We start from the raw sequence: 17,095 nt of genomic DNA, 5'->3' as shown, positions 1-17,095 counted from the left end.
CTGACGATCGGCGTTACAGATGTGCACGAGTCCCTCAGTGCACGGAGACACGTCCCTGGCTAGTGATTGGCCCACAATGTCACGTGTAGCTTGCCTTCGTGTTTCCAAGGAAAAGCAACTCTGTCACAACCTATAAACATTGCTGAGGTGTTTTTTTTTTTCTCTCCGGATTTCCTCTATTGCAGAAGGTGAGAATGTTTAATAATGAGTACACGAATTACACGCATACTTGTGAATAAACTTCCACAAAGACGTGTGCTCTAAAAGAAAACCGCAAACGCCTGAAAGAATGCACAGCTAGATATGTGTGACTTTCTTTCTGTCTTTATTTGGTTTATTTGTTTGTTTATTTGTTGCTTAACGTCCAGCCGACTACGCAGAGCCATATCAGGACGAAGAAGGGGGGATGAAGGGGGCCACTTGTCAAGCGATTCCTGTTTACAAATGCACTAACCCATTACTTGTGTCCCAGCAGGCTTTAGTAAAACTAAATTAATACCTACTGGAAGATTACCAGTTTCCAGTATGTTAAAATAGGCTTAACCTATCTACTGCTGGACTTACATCAGAACACTAACAGATTAAACTATACATGAATCGCGAGACAAGCGGCAAGAGAAGAGATTTTTGGAAAAAATACAGGTGAATGAGCAAGAAGGCAGAAAAAAGAAAAGAATTCATGAAGAAAAAGAGAGCATGACAGGAAAGAGGAACCAAAAATCTACCTAACAGCAAACTAGAAAGCTCCTGCGGTTCCAAAAACAGGAGGGGCCTTTAATTTCATAACCGCAGTGCCCCACTGCGGGAGCCATTTTGTTGTGAAATACGTCATCAGTTTGTGTACACAGAAAGTTGTGACATCCGTCACCCTATGGGAGGCGTGGAGGCAAAATTGGTCATCACTGAGTTTGTGTAACACAGGAAGTTGTGAAATACGTCATCCTATGGGAGGGGTGACGGCAAAATTGTTCAACAAAAACATCACAGGCCGAAATGTGCAGGTTTAACCGCAACAAACTCAAACCATTCATACTACCCTGCATTTGAGTGACTTATATACAAACATTTTAATGTCTTATTTTCAGCACAGGTGTAGGAAAAATCATGAACCAAAATGTTATTTATTTTCTAATTTAACATTTGTTTTACAAATGTGACCATGGTCTTTCAAACATACAGTGACATTAAACATTGTTATGTTAGAAAAAAAAAGAAGCTTTTGTGCACAAATCAGAAAATACATTGTACATTTTACCTACAGGCCAAACAAGAGATCCAAGCAAGTTGCACTGATCTAAAAATATAAGTTGTCAAGAACAGGCGCTTGCATTTGGATGTGTCCAATGATAGTAGGTTTGGTTGTGATCAATCAGAATAATGTAGGAATACAAATGTATGACAGTTTGGTATGATGACATGTAATTCACATATGCTGAAATATAAAATTATACATCATATAATATTAATATGGCTGTTGCCATGACCATGAACCCCAAGAAAGGTTTAATGTTATGTAAATCAAAATACCAAAATCAAGCACCTATTAATCTGGTCTTCGGCGCGGGAAGATTGAGGCCTTCGTAAACGTTCAACGTTGGCCAATAATTTTTGTTTGTTTATTTGTTGCTTGACGTCCAGCCGACTACGCAGAGCCATATCAGGACGAGGAAGGGGGGGATGAAGGGGGCCACTTGTCAAGCGATTCCTGTTTACAAATGCACTAACCCATTACTTGTGTCCCAGCAGGCTTTAGTAAAACTAAATTAATACCTGCTGGAAGATTACCAGTTTCCAGTATGTTAAAATAGGCTTAACCTATCTACTGCTGGACTTACATCAGAACACTAACAGATTAAACTATACATGAATCGCGAGACAAGCGGCAAGAGAAGAGATTTTTGGAAAAAATACAGGTGAATGAGCAAGAAGGCAGAAAAAAGAAAAGAATTCATGAAGAAAAAGGGAGCATGACAGGAAAGAGGAACCAAAAATCTACCTAACAGCAAACTAGAAAGCTCCTGCGGTTCCAAAAACAGGAGGGGCCTTTAATTTCATAACCGCAGTGCCCCACTGCGGGATTGGCCAAAAATGATTTTAACAATGTTGTGTCGTTTTGTATTATGTTGTATTTTGTTGATCAATTGATAAGTATGTCTTCCCAACATATTACAAATCAAACAGAAATAAAGTCTTGGAAAACTACAATAATTATTGTTGCCGTCAAAACCTTGCAAGGCCTCAACCGTTCTCACGAGATCAGTCTCTCTCTCTCTCTCTCTCTCTCTCTCTCTCTCTCTCTCTCTCTCCCTCTCTCTCTCTCTCCCTCTCTCTCTCTCTCCCTCTCTCTCCCTCTCCCTCTCTCTCCCTCTCTCTCTCTCTCTCCCTCTCTCTCTCTCTCTCTCTCTCTCTCTCTCTCTCTATGTTGTCTTTGTCTGTGTCTCCCTCTGAGTCTCTCCGCTTCTGTCTTTCTATGTCTGTCTCTGTCTATGTGTGTGTGTGACAGTGTGTGTGTGTGTCTCTCTCTCTCTCTCTCTCTCTCTCTTTCTCTCTCTCTCATCTGACTCTTGGCACACAGGTCAAAGCAAAGGTTAACTTGAGTGCACGTGTACCTGTTGGGCGCAAAGTAAGAATCCGGGGCAGAGTTGGAATAATCGGGATTTCCCGAAACCTCATTTGATTTCCAACAAAGCGCCGCATTTCTGGAAACGAGCTGCCTCGTTCTAGAAATGGCAACCCTTCGACTGGCACAAAAAAGTATACCCTTTTCACAGGTCATGAATAAGGTATATGAAAAAGCAAGGTCTTATACAGGGGAAGTCTTGAATTGGGGGTGTGGGGGTACACTGTGTAACAATTATCTCAGTGACACTCAGCGCATGCAGCTAGCTTGTTGCTGCTGTCTCGATCTATTTTGAACACAATGATTTTTTTTTCTCAGAGTAGAGTGTTAGTTTGTTACAACAGGCTAAAATCATCTTTAATTTGAATCAACATTTTGCAACAATCAATCAGGTCAATATAGCCGCGCACAGACGTGACATTACGTTTCAAGAGCCTAGATTACCATGCATGCAGTGACAAGAGCCTACTCAATAAAGGGACGTAATGCTGTCTCTGCAGCCCAGAGAGACTGTGAGTTTAATATATAATCAGTTAAGACTGAGTAAAAAAATATTACAATCGATAGTTACCAGTGAAACTGAAGTTATATCGGAACACTCTTGTTGTGTTTTTGTTGTTGTAAAATGTAAGATCTGAAACGTTAAAAATTACGTAAAATTGGTGCGTTTTGGTCGAGCGGGATGGGTCGTTGAACTGTGTTGTTACAACCCGCCGAAGTTATCAAAAGTGTTTTTGCTTTTTGTAATTCGGTTGGTTTGGTGCGTTATACAATGCATCTGCTTTTTCAAGACTAAGCATTGATCACATAGGCCATCATGACTTGTATCATTTTACATCGCATTCTAAGAAAGAGCAGAATTCTCACTATGCGCGCGATACATTTCTAGAATCGCGTAGCGCAAAGTTGGAATTCCTACAATGGCGGCCATTGTTAGAATTCCAACAAAGCGCAGGTCATTTCCGGAAAAGCGCCGATGACGAGATGGGTCGCAACATACCTAGGAGGGGGGTGATTTCTTGAATTAGCTGAGGGCGGAAGGAAATCGCTCACCTTCCACGTCCAAAACGTAGTGATATTGACACGCCAGATTAGTGCGGTAGCGTATTGTGCTAAGCAGGAAAGCGCGCTTTTCTGCCGGTATTCTTGTTAACTTCGCAATTTCCGGGAAACATCCACTTTCATTTTGAGACTGTTCTGTTTACATTCGACACTATCAAAACCACTTTGCAATACTGAAATAATGTTTTATGTGTTCGAAAGCTACAGCCAATCGTTATTATGTCCCCTTAGGTACAGTTTTATAACATTATTGGCACATGTAAACAATAGGAATTAATTAATGAACGCTACGAAAAGGGCAGCCTTTAACCTCCCTGTTGTCACTCAGCATTTTTTTTTAATTCTCATCCACACTTTCAGCACTTCCCCCACCCGCCCTCCCTACTATCTCAGATGTAATTTGTAAATGACGTTTTCAGCCTTCAATCCACTATTTAACATAGTAAGTCAAGCTAACCTCACTGATGTGAACTCCATTATTACTGTCACATCTGTTTTACAAATTACACCCATAATCCAAACCAACGCGCAAACACACACACACACCACAAGTACACACATATGTACTCGTTACCATTAGCCAACGCTCGTCACAACACTGTCAGTCTCAAGTCTAAATAATAATAGTATAAATCATAACTAATTTTCTTCACACCATCATAGACATAATGTTGCTTCACATGTTCTTTGTACAATCGTTGGTTTTCACAATAGATATTGCATTACTGTAATTGTCTTCTTTTTCTTTTACAATATCTTTCCAAAAACAAAACTCAAAGACCACACAAGCTATTGCAACCTACTCCTATCTCTAGTCTCTCTTCTTGGGTACAATGGTACCTAACACTTACATTCAAATGCTTACATTTCCATGCTACCCACATTGTCAAAATACCAATAATTATTCAAAACAAATGTTAACTACTACCTAACTTCATTTCAGACCCACACCCATTATTATACACACATTTCACATTTAAACCATTAGTCGGCCCCCTGTCGATATTTATCGACTAAGTTCCTTGTTTTTTTCTGTGAAGGAATCACATCCTTCTGTAGCCATGTTCCAGGGTTCCTCTGCCCAAGCCAACAAAAAAGGGTCGATATGGAAAGAACACAAGAAATTCCTCCGAGGTAGGAAAAACACCCCCGTCCTTACCATTCTCACTGCCACCAACTGAGAAGGTTATTTCCCTTTGACCATTAATATGTCCCTCTATAAGTCCTTGTAGAATCTTAATCCACCAATAACTCCCTAACCGTGTGTTTGACTGGTCCCAATTTTTGTAAGGACCGTCTCAGGAATGTTCACCTGTTCACCAAGTTTGGTGACGATCGGTCCGTTCATTCTTGAGATCTATATGCGAACACAAACACACAAACACACAAACACATCGACCGAAACCTATACACACCCCTATACCGGGGGTGTAAAAAGTGAGAGAAAGAGAGATAGACAGACAGCAATAGAGAAAGAAGGAAAGTACGAAAAAGAAAGAAAATGTCAAACAACGGAAAGAATATTTTAGAAATGAACCAAGATCGATATGTGGGCCACATAGGTTGCAGCTCACATGAAGGGGGGGTTGGGAATCATCACGCAAACACCAGTTGTCCTTTCACAACTTTATTTCACCACCTAGAACCTAAATGATATAATATATACGATATAAGTACACACGTCATAAAACAATAACATACACAATTTATCAATTGCATTAGAGCATAATTATAAACATTAAAATGACAAGCGATACTTCAAACAATGTTAACCGGAACAAAAGAAATATGAAGGTAGTAAGGTATCCTACATGTGTCAAAAAAGGAAAGTATTAAGAAGTCAGCATTTCAGGGAAAAGTTTATGAACCGAGTCATAGTTATGAGTCCCTTGCTGCCATGGTTTAGGTTTAAGCACGCTCGACCAAAATTCACGTCCAAAATTACCAGGGGACAGAAATAGTTTGCGGTCGCATAAAGCATGTGACTGTGTACTTCCCTACCATCGCCGGACTTTATACCTAGCATGTTATGTGATGGGGACAAGGGTACAAGTCAAACCAACAATGCATTAGAATGATAATATAATTTCAGGGTCACCATGAGTACTTCATTTGGGGAAATTATGAGACTAATGAGCGGGTAATAAAAACCAATAACTGCATGAAAGGACGCAGCGAGTGCACAATAGTACAAGGCATAACCAATAACAGGAAAAAGAATAAAGCTCTCATTACATTGTTTCGTAAGAAGCAGACAAAAAAAAAGTTAGAGTCCATTGGAGTTACCAAGGGCACATAACCATTGCATGGAAAGGGGAATAACTCATGGACGAATAACCAGAACGCAATAACTGCATGAACGGATGCAGTGATTACATAATATTACAGGACATAATCAATACAAGGTAGTAGAACAATTAAGCTCTCATTACATTATTACGTAGAAAACAGAAGAAAAATGTTAGAGTCCATTGGAGCTATCAAGGACATATAACCATTGCATGGAAAGGGGAATAACATGGACGAATAACCAAAACGCAATAACTGCATGAACGGATGCAGTGATTACATGGTAGTACAAGGCATACTTAATAAAAGAAAACAGGAACAAAAAACCTCATTACATTGTTACATAACCAAACAACAACCAACAAAAATAGAGTCCATCAAATACAGAGTGTGCTAAACCTATCAAGGGCATGTGTCATGTAACTATTTCATAAAAAGGGGAATAACTCATGGGCGACTAAGAAGAAAGCAATAAATGCCTGAATGGGGTTAGCGATCACACCATAGCCTGAAGCCTAATCAATAACGGGGATAAAAAACAACATAATTATAGTCACTAACTAATAAAATACATGTACACAAAAAATACAACGAACCTCGGAGAAAAGGGGATTTGGCCTTTGCTCATGTCATCACTGGCCGCTGTTACTCCCACGTATCCACCATCTGTGGTATAATTATAAGTTCTCATGAAAATCGGGTTCAAACCACCAAACGCCTATTCTTCATGGCCTACCACATTCTCCAACCGAAATTCAGCTTTCCAACCCAATATTATGAATGTACTGCTGGATCTCTTTTCTTTAATCATAATACCCTTCACTTTCACGGCATTCCTAGTCTAAACTCTTCTGCCTTCACTATCCTGTCTTCTCCACAACTTCAATCATTATCCGGACTGGCGCTGGTACATGTATGTAATGTACAGATCTCTCGCACATACCTTGTGCTCTGAAGTCAGCAAAATACACTTAGTTTGGCTCCACTATTACCCCAACCAAAACAACGATTTCTTCGGCAAACTGACGAGGATTAGTACGTTCAATTATATTTACAGTAATCCCGCCGACTGACGTACACAGTGTTGGGTCCTGGCTTCATCAGCCTTTATCCCATTATGACAACAAACAAAAAGAAGGTTTTTCGTCAGCAAACTGGTAATTCTTAGCACGTCCCATAATATACATTAGTAGCGAAAATGAAAGCATCCAGTGTTCTAAATTTAACTTCATGGGCCTTTGTCCCGTTATGCCAACAGCCAAATGAAATAATAGCTTATTTATGTAACACGTGGTCTCTGCCAACCACGCGGTCCCTTTGCGTTAATTCCAACACAATTTACCTCACAGTCTCGACCTTAACTCCATTATTGTATCCTCACAAATCTTAGCATCGTTATACGGCCCTTGTAAAAATACCCACTACATAGAAATATAAACTTGTCTTTCTTCCAGTAAAATCGCCGATCATTGTCTACACAAAAGTCTGGAAACAACATTATAAGATATGTAATTTATTGAAATGCATTATTGTTGGTAGAAAAATGCGTGTAGACAATTACGTGTACACTGGATGCTTGCTAACTACATTGCACACCCTGCCTTTTCAAATAAAGTACGAAACCGGTTTGTGCCTACCATGTGGTTCCTGGAGCTCAGCTGCACACCCACGTCTTTCCTCTCTAAAGTCGTGGAACCAAAAGAACGCACGCTACCGAGTTTGGCGGGACTGCGCCGGCACTGACCACTAGTGGCCAATGGGCAGGCAGTGATTTCAAAGCTCGCTGCGTGTGTGGCAAACAGGTCACTAACTGGGATGGGCGATCGGGGTGCAGCCCGAATTAACTATGGTACCAGCGTGGATGCTCTTTTAAAGGGGCACTCCTGGGGAAATGTTTATAATTTTAAAAACAATAGTAACATAGATAAATTGCATTCCTTACAATGGCCTGTGGCCACAAATCTCCCCCGCCGAAAATTCCTGGTCCCCAGGAATCACACATTGACGCCTGAGTGACTTCCGAAAAAAATACAAGTCACCATTTCAAAAACAAAATGTATGAAAAATTGGCGGTACCAACAACAGCCGGGCCGGGCAGAATAAAAAAAACTGATGGGTGTACATTCCATGAGCATGGGTAGATAATGGAGTTGCCGCTGATGTGATGAAAACAAATTGAAATAGATGCGATTCCATATTACAACAGCAAAAAATATAAAAGGGCTTTGAAATCCCTAACATGAAAAAACTAAAGCAGTTGATTCTGGCAGTATGTACAGAGCCGGGGCAGTATTACACATTGACCAATTCAGGGCATTATGTGTGCATCTCATGGGGTAGCAGTATATTTGGGGTATCTAGGCATTTTCTGTCAGCCCTATCATCTGGGTGGTGGACTACCTCCTCTCTAAGGCTCCTATCCAAACCCTTTCTAACCTTTCAGCAAAATGTTAAGTTGCTTTTTTAAGCGCTGGTACATCAATCTTATTCCCCGGTGCACCAGGACTGACTTAGCATTGCTAGGAGATGATTCTTTCCTTAATCCATCCCCCTTTTTCGTTTGGCTACCCTCCCTTATTCACGGTCTACTGAGCCTTAAGCAAATGGACTGTAGTGGGGACAATTAAGTTTACCAACCCAGCTCCCAAGTAGATGTTAAGGTGGGTTACCCTCTTCCCCTAGGTACCTCCCAGGCCTAGTGAGACTGTCATCGCTGCAGAAAGATTACCCAAGAATACACCCTGTTACCGTCACACCTTAGCCCGCAGTGGGGTTGGGAAATCTGGAGCTAATATACACATTATTATACAAGACGACACCTCCCTCACACGCAGGCTGTCATGGGTACAATGTCAACACGGGTCACAGTCATTGTCATGTCAGGGTCATTTACACTCACTCAGTAGCGCCGTGGTCTAACACCTTTGTTGTCGCGCGTTGACCTACGTGGTCCTGACGCGGGTGTTGGTTGCGGCTGTTCCACAGGTGGGGGAGGGGAGTGTCCTCTTGCCATGTTGGGGTTCCCCGGACGTCTTGGCAGCATGACTCGCCAATCCACGTAGCGTGCAACTCTCGGCTCAACGTCGGGATGGGGAAGTGCAGCTTCTGGCACACCCATGGGGTGGGTCCAGATGGGTGGGTAAAACTTCCGGATTTCCTTGCGCGTCACCCGTTTGGGTGCATCCCCCCCATCTCAGCATCTGTGGGACGAATGGTGTAGGGCCCTCCACTGGGTCCTGGCACCGCTGTGACGCTGAAAGTTCTCTCTCCCCAGACATCCTGTATCTTGCACCTGCCCTGTTGATGCAGCCTGGTAACCACCACATCACCAGTTCTGAGGTCTGGCTTGGTCGATCCTTGATCCTGCGCTTCTTTCCTCTTCGCCGCGCTTCGACGCAAACTCTCCCCCGCCTTGTCATGAGCTAGTCGCAGGCAATGAAGATGGTCCCGCAACCAGCCACTTGGGGTTTGGTTGACCCATTCGGGGCTGTGTTCTGGAAGGAACACGTCTATCGGCAGCCGAGGTTCCCGTCCAAACATCAAGTAGAACGGCGAAAATCCTGTGGAGCTGTGAGGTGTGCAGTTGTAGACATATGCTACCTCATCCAAATGCTGCGTCCAACGATACTTGTGCTCTTGTGTCAACGTCTTGAGTCGGTCATGCATTGTTCTGTTGAAGCGCTCACACTGCCCGTTGCCAGCTGGGTTGTAGGATGTGGTACGGGACTTTTCAATTCCGTAATGTAGACACAGCTGCCGCACTATGTCGGACTCGAAGCATCGGCCCTTGTCGGAATGGATTCTCTGTGGAATGCCGTAGTGCACAAACCACTGCTTGACGAGCGCCTTGGCCACTGTCTCAGCTGTTTGGTCGCGGGTGGGCACTGCAATGGTGTACTTGGTGAATACGTCGGTCATCACTAACACATTTTCTCTTCCATCGCTGGCAGGTTCCAGTTGCGTGAAGTCTATGCAGACGACCTCCAATGGTTTTGATGCAAGCAGGCTTCCCATTGGAGTGTGTGTAGTTGTTGGGGGCTTCTTCGCATGCTGACACCTGTCACACCGACGACACCACTGGTCAACATCAAGATGCATGTGGGGCCAATAAACACGTTGTCTGAGCAGTTGGAGTGTTCTTTCCGCACCCTGGTGTCCACACTGGTCATGGATCAGATGAAGAAGAGTGGCCTGCAGGGCTTCAGGCACTACAACCTGTGTCATTGGGCCGGTCGACGGGTCGATTCTCTCCCTTAGCAAGATTCCTCCATCTACCTTCAGCCTCTTCCGCTGTCCAGCCAACACTCCTGCCTTTGGTGGAAAGTTCCTTATCTCTTTCTTTGTTGGCGCCCTCTTCTGCATGACCAGTGGCCACACAGCTGCAAGTGCCTCATCCTCTTGCTGTGTGCGGCTCAGCTGCTCTAGGTCCAGAGAGGGGAAAGGACTGGCTACTCCCTTCCATTCTTCTGGCATCTCTGCCGGCGTCACCTTTTCAGCGATTTCTCCCAGCTCTGGTACCGTGTCTCGGCACACTGAGGTCTCTCCGCTGAACACCGGTTGTATCGCCTGGGCGCAGGAGACAGCTGTCCACTCCTCTGGGCACCCCTGTGGTTTCTCTACAGGCTGTCTTGACAGTGCATCGGCATTGGCGTTTGACTTCCCTGACCTGTATTTCACTGTGAAGTTGAAACCGGCTAGCTCAGCAGCCCAGCGTTGCTCCACTGCTCCCAACTTGGCGTTTTGAAGATGGCTTAATGGGTTGTTGTCTGTGTATACTACTGTTGATGCTCCCAATAGGTAGTGGCGAAACTTTTCACTCATTGCCCACTTCAGGGCCAGTAACTCCAGTTTCATGCTACTGTAGTTCTTCATGTTCTTTTCGGTTGGTCTCAACGATCTACTGGCATAAGCAATGACTCTCATCCCTCCATCCTGCTGCTGTGAGAGAACTGCTCCCAACCCACTCATGCTGGCGTCGGTCTCCAGAATGAAGGGCAGGGTGAAATCAGCATAGCCCAGTATTGGGGCTGTCGTCAGTGCTTCCTGCAGTCGTTTCATCGCCTCACTGCAGTTATCATCCCACATTGCCCTGATGTCCGCTGTCTTTGACTTCCTCTTGCTGGTAGCGCCTTGTTGATATGCCTTCGAAACCAACTCATGCAGGGGTCTGGCAAGCTTGGCAAAGTCCTTCACAAAGCGTCTGTAGTAACTTGCAAACCCCAGGAAAGAACGGACATCCCTCAGAGTCGTTGGTGTTGGCCAACAGCGTACTGCCTTGATCTTCTCCTCTGATGTCGCGATGCCTTTTCCTGATACTGTGTAGCCCAGATACTCAACCTTCCTTCTGGCAAAGTGACACTTCTGTGGGTTTAGCTTCAGCCCTACCTCCCTCAATCTGTTGAAGACCCTCTGTAGACGCTCGAGGTGCTCATCAAAGGTCTTGCTGTAAACCAGTAAATCATCCAGGTACACCAAGAGGATTTGGAACGCCATGTCATTCATTGTGGTCTGCATCAGGCGTTGGAAGGTTGCTGGTGCTGTCGACAATCCCATAGGCATGCGCCTGTATTCATATAATCCAAAGGGTGTGATGAATGCTGTTTTTTCGCGATCTTCTTCCTTCATGGCCACCTGATAGTATCCACTTGCCAGATCAAGCGTGGAGAACAACTGTGCCCCCCCCAACGCATCCAGGGAGTCATCGATGCGTGGCAGTGGATATGCATCTGGAATGGTCTTAGCGTTGATTCCGCGGTAATCACAACATAGGCGAATCTCGTTGTTTTTCTTGCGCACGACGACTACTGGTGCGGCATAGGGACTCTGACTCGGCTGAATGATGTTTTTCGCAAGCAAAGTCTGGATGTGCTCCTTGACCTCTTGAAGTTGTGTAGGTGGAACCCGCCGAAATGTTGAAGCCACTGGCTTGTCGTCGCGCAGCCTCATTCCATGGCGTACACGCTCAGTGTACCCCAAGTCATGGTCGTCTTGAAGAAACATGTCTGAGTTGGCTCGGACTAGTGCTTCTAGTTGCTGTCTCTCTCTAGCACTACACTCACTCTGACTCACGTCAACAGGGCATGTCAACGTTGCTGGTCCGTGGGAGGGGAAGGGGTCATTTATACGGTTTACTGTGACATGGATGCGGTTGCATTGTACATCTACCCCTACCCTCCCATGGGAAACTTCTGCCTTCACCCCCTGTACCGTCCCTACCCTGGTACCCGGTCTTAGTGTCACAGGTTCGTCTGTCAGGTTGGCCATTTTGACTAAAAGGGTGCCCCCCCGTGTGTGACTCAAAGTGTTGGCCACAATCAAACCCCTTGGTATGGCGTCAGTCAGACCCTCTACCAGTACTGTCGTAGGATTCTCTCCCCTTCCCGGATTACCCACTCCCGTAACCCGGACTGCCATGGCTGATTTTGGAGGTATGTATGCTGGTTGACCCCTGGCTACTCTGGCGAACCCACTTATCTTTCTCTTCAGTAGGCCTGGGAGGTCTCGTACATGGTCTAGTACATTCATGCCCAGCAGGATTGGTTCTGGACTGGGGGTACCTGTCGTTTTGGATACCAAAATGCCCCGATTTGAGATTGTCTGCCCCCCAACTTCAACGTCGGCCTCAAAGTACCCCACATACGGCACTTCTGGCTGTCACCCGGAGTATCTGGTCGGCTGCCACTAACGTTGGACCCCCATCCCCACACAACTGACGGAACGTTCCTTCGTCAACTATCGATATGGGTGATCCTGTATCCAATAGTGCCTCTACCTTCCTCCCGTTAATCTTTACCTCTGCTCGTGGACATGTCCCCACTAACCCTCCCATGGAGTCTTCAGCTCTCATCCCCGCAGTCTGACTCACGGCTGCTGGGGTCGCCCGTTTCCCGAACAAAATCGACTGATATGGCCTGACTTTCTACATTTAAAACAAATGGGTTGTCCGTCCTCTGTAAATTCTGGTTTTCTTCGGTGATTTTGTACTCCCCGCCACCCTGAAACATCTGCTCCTGCACTAGGGTTCGGGCCCTCACTCAGTCTTTTCTCCAGAGAGGCTACTACTTGTCGCAGCTCATCCAGGGAGCGCATCATCTCCCTCATTTCTAACTGTGATGCGGCTACAGTTACCTGTGTGTTTTGCCCCCCTGCTTCCCTCTCTCCCTCGGCCCACCGTAAGGCTTCCTCCCTCACCTCAAAAAAAGTTCTGTCGGGATTCTGGTGTATACCTTCCCTTAGTTGCCTGGCCAGAATGGCCTCGCTCAGCCCTTGGAGAAACTGGTCCCTAAGAACCTTGGGCTCCAGTGGCTGCTGCCGGTCGGCTTCCTGTTTGGATGTCAGGTCCCTAAAGGTTTTGTTGAGTCGATTTGCATATTGCCGAATCGGCTCTCCAGCCCTCTGTACCACCCGGTTGAAGGCTGCCAGAAGTTGGCAGACACTTCTTTTGTCCCCATAAACCGTGGATAAAATGGTCAGCACTTGGTCAGGGTACCTACGTGTTGCTTCTGGGTGGCACCGGAGCTCATCCTTGACCTCCCCCCCTAGGTGATCCCAAATTACCTTCACTCTCTCAGGGTCCCCAGTGATGGCTCTGGTCTCCCAGGTTTCCTTCAATGCACTCTCAAATGCCTCTAACGCTCCTGGGCTTCCCGAGAAAATGGGGATGGTTCTCTCGCTGGGGACTACAACTATTCTGAGGCCCTCGCGGGGTTCTTCATTCTCTCCCTCCATTGTTTGTTTGCCAAGTTAGATTCAATAAACAAATAGGGTTGGCTAGTAATATACGTTTTGGGGGTCAACACATCCAACAAAAAACAAGCTTTTGGCGGAGAGAATCACAGTGTTTACAATGTCATAAGCACTCAAATAAGGGTTTCAAACACTATAGTACCTTCTCTAAAAAAACAACAACATGGGAACAGGAAGCTGTACCGATTACAGTATACACAAAAACGAAAGTCTCGGCGTACAACATCAAAATTATGTCTGGGCGATTCTTGAATACAGTCTACTTTTTCCGTGTGGCAGTTCCATCACACCTCCATATGCTCTGGCCAACGTGGGTGGACAAAACAATTGTCTTTCTGCTGAGGAGTGGTTTTGTTTTTGAGTGTGTAGCAGTCCCCTCTCATATCGGCTGCCCGTCAACTCCGTCGGTGGCTTGGTATCTTGTTAGCCTCCAGCAGCTCTCATCAAGGACGTACAAAAAGATCAAAGGTCTGTACTTTACCCCATTTGCGTTGCGCAGATATCTCCGAGGTTCTAGTCAGTGGTGGTGTTTGGTGATGTGGTAGGATCCTGTCGGCGACGCCATGTTATGTGGGCCACATAGGTTGCAGCTCACATGAAGGGGGGGTTGGGAACCATCACGCAAACACCAGTTGTCCTTTCACAACTTTATTCCACTACCTAGAACCTAAATGACATAAGATATACGATATAAGTACACACGTGCCTACCATGTGGTTCCTGGAGCTCAGCTGCACACACGCGTCTTTCCTCTCTCAAGTCGTGGAACCAAAAGAACGCACGCTACCGAGTTTGGCGGGACTGCGCCGGCACTGACCACTAGTGGCCAATGGGCAGGCAGTGATTTCAAAGTTCGCTGCGTGTGTGGCAAACAGGTCACTAACTGGGATGGGCGATCGGGGTGCAGCCCGAATTAACTATGGTACCAGCGTGGATGCTCGTTTAAAGGGGCACTCCTGGGGAAATGTTTATAATTTTAAAAACAATAGTAACATAGGTAAATTGCATTCCTTACAATGGCCGGCGGCCACAGATAGGAAAGCAGAAAAAGAAAAAGAAAGGAAATTAAAAAAAACTAATCAAATGGACAGAAATTATTCAAACAAATGCACATCCTCCTACCCCTCATTTACTTTCTCGAAAACAGTCAAACAAAACGGAAAGTGGAGTGAAGGACACAAATAATTCAATTCAATGAAACATCGTTAACACAAAGATAAAATCACTTTAAAAATCATGAAAGGCAAAGAATATAAGAAGGAGAAACAGGGAGAAGGAGAAACAGGGGAAAAAAGAAACATTGCAGGTAAAAATGAAAGAAAAAGGAATCAATAACGACAATATAGAAATTAACGTGAAAACAAAGTATTTGTTACCGACCTTTCTATTAAAGCGCGAACAACTCCCATCGGTACTTTGGTGAAGGCAATAGGCAGGAAAAAGTCAATGTTCCGCTCAGAATTGAACGAAGATCACGCAGTCGTTGGAATTTGTGACACTCGTTTTTGCAGCAGCTTTGCACAAGGCAAATAAGTGTCTACTTTTGTCGTCAAAAATGAAGCAGGAATCAAGTTCTTAAAAACTTGTTGGACGTGTTCTTTGCTGTAACACTTTGTAGACTTTCGTTTGACGGAAGTTCAAAGTGCTTCGTTTCTTACTGATACCGATGAACTTTCCCTTTATTGGAAATAGTTTTCTTCTGGACACCGGTTCTTTCTGAGTTTTTAACTTTCTCCTTTTCAGTTCCTTTCTTCTCAGTTTTCTTGATAGAGTTTTGTTTCAGCTTATCAAATTAATTCAGTCTGCATTACAGAATCAGCAAAGCAGCAGCAGCTAAACTAACTTTAGTCTCGTGGTATCAATCAAAAACCAACAAAATCTCCAAATCCTTCAGTCTTCAAGTTCTTCTTTCTTCCTTCCTTCTTGCCCTCAAAGTCTCGTCTCCCTGTGAGCTCCCTCAAATCTTGCTTCCCGCCAACTCAGACAAGCGTTTGGTGCAACTCCTGAAGCGGGTGATGACGGCAGCCGTGGTTTATTGCTTGCGAAGTCTCGTCTCGGCAACACAAGCGAGTGGTGTCCACTTGCTGTCTCGGCGGCGAGCGGGGACGGAAAAGGAACGAAGACGTGGGAGCTGGGAACTTTGTAGGCGGAAGAAGACTCGATAGCCAAAGACTTTTGCGCTGCTGTCGAGCTAGCCCCCGAAGGCAGATGTTCTCAGTCTTGTCTTGCCTTGGCGTCGCTGCGACCAGTCCCCGTCTCTCTTCCTGTCTCTTGATCAGATCTGTTCCTACCTGTCTCTTTTCTCACTCTCTTCTGCTCCTGTATAGCACGCCGCATTAAGTTCGCTCTCTGCTGTAGTTCTTTCTTCCGCTCTCCCTGTCTCTCTCAGATTCTGCCTCGCACTCTCACTTTCTCTCGCCGTCTCACCTTTCCTGTCAGTCGCGCGGTGCGTGATGTTCGGGTGGCAACCAAATAGGAAACTAAACTTGAAGAGACTGAGATCTCGATGCACGTTTTATTTATATGTAAGGGTTACGCTACGGTGAATCGATTCATCACACAAACCCGCTCGCTCACGCAGTACTGACGGGGACCGTGAGTTTAACAGTGTTCATGGACTGACCATGCGGCACGCAGTTGTTTGTTTATTTGCGTGAGGTTGTCTGTGGCGGAAGAGAGTGGGAGGTGTTTATTTGCGTGAAATATTCTGCGGGGCAAAAAAGTGGGAGGTATTTATTTGCGCGGGATGTTCTGTGGCGTACAAGGATGGGAGGTAAATATCAGTTGTGTGAGATATTCTCTTGTATAAGAGAATGGTAGGCATCAAAGTTCATTTACATACAAAAGAATGACTCAAAGGGAAAAGGAAGAAAGAAAGAAACAAACAAACAAACAAACAAACACAGGTAGAAACCCGCGGGGAAAAGCAACAACCAACAAACTAAAGAACAAGCAACAAACAAACAACAGACCAATCAAACAACAAAACAAAACTGATAGACAATTACAGAAAACAAACAAAGAAACAGCAACAACAACAACACAATTAACAACAACAACACAATTAACAACAGCAACATGAAACGCGATTGCATTAATGGACAAGTTAGCGAGAGAAAAGAGATGAGAAATGACAAAATCATTAAAAAAAAAAGAAAAAAAGAGAGAGAGAATAACACTATAATCGGGCAACAGGTTCATGGGTAATGATATGAAACAGGTGAAACAGTGAAACACAAAAACCGATAAACAGATCTCGTCACCGAAAAATGCGTGAATTAGCGGACCGGGAGAAGACGCAGAAGAAGATCGAATAACTTATTCTGTTTTAGGGAGCAACTGACAAAGGGTAAGCGGATCAGTGAGTGAAAACCACAT

At 44.8% G+C, this 17,095-nt stretch overlaps 1 protein-coding gene across 1 annotated transcript in view; it reads right to left on the bottom strand.

Moving 5' to 3' along the window:
• Positions 1 to 15,141, bottom strand: part of LOC138962606 (molluscan insulin-related peptide 7-like) — a 49,513-nt gene extending 34,372 nt beyond the window's left edge. The window contains exon 1 of the mRNA XM_070334480.1: positions 15,098 to 15,141. Within this exon, the coding sequence (XP_070190581.1) occupies positions 15,098 to 15,126 (29 nt within the window). The 5' untranslated portion in view covers positions 15,127 to 15,141. The remainder of the gene's footprint in view (positions 1 to 15,097) is intronic.
• Positions 15,142 to 17,095: the final 1,954 nt, after the last annotated feature.

The sequence above is a fragment of the Littorina saxatilis genome, linkage group LG3, assembly GCF_037325665.1.
Source record: "Littorina saxatilis isolate snail1 linkage group LG3, US_GU_Lsax_2.0, whole genome shotgun sequence".
NCBI lineage: Eukaryota > Metazoa > Mollusca > Gastropoda > Littorinimorpha > Littorinidae > Littorina > Littorina saxatilis.
This window is presented reverse-complemented; position numbering and strand designations above follow the sequence as displayed.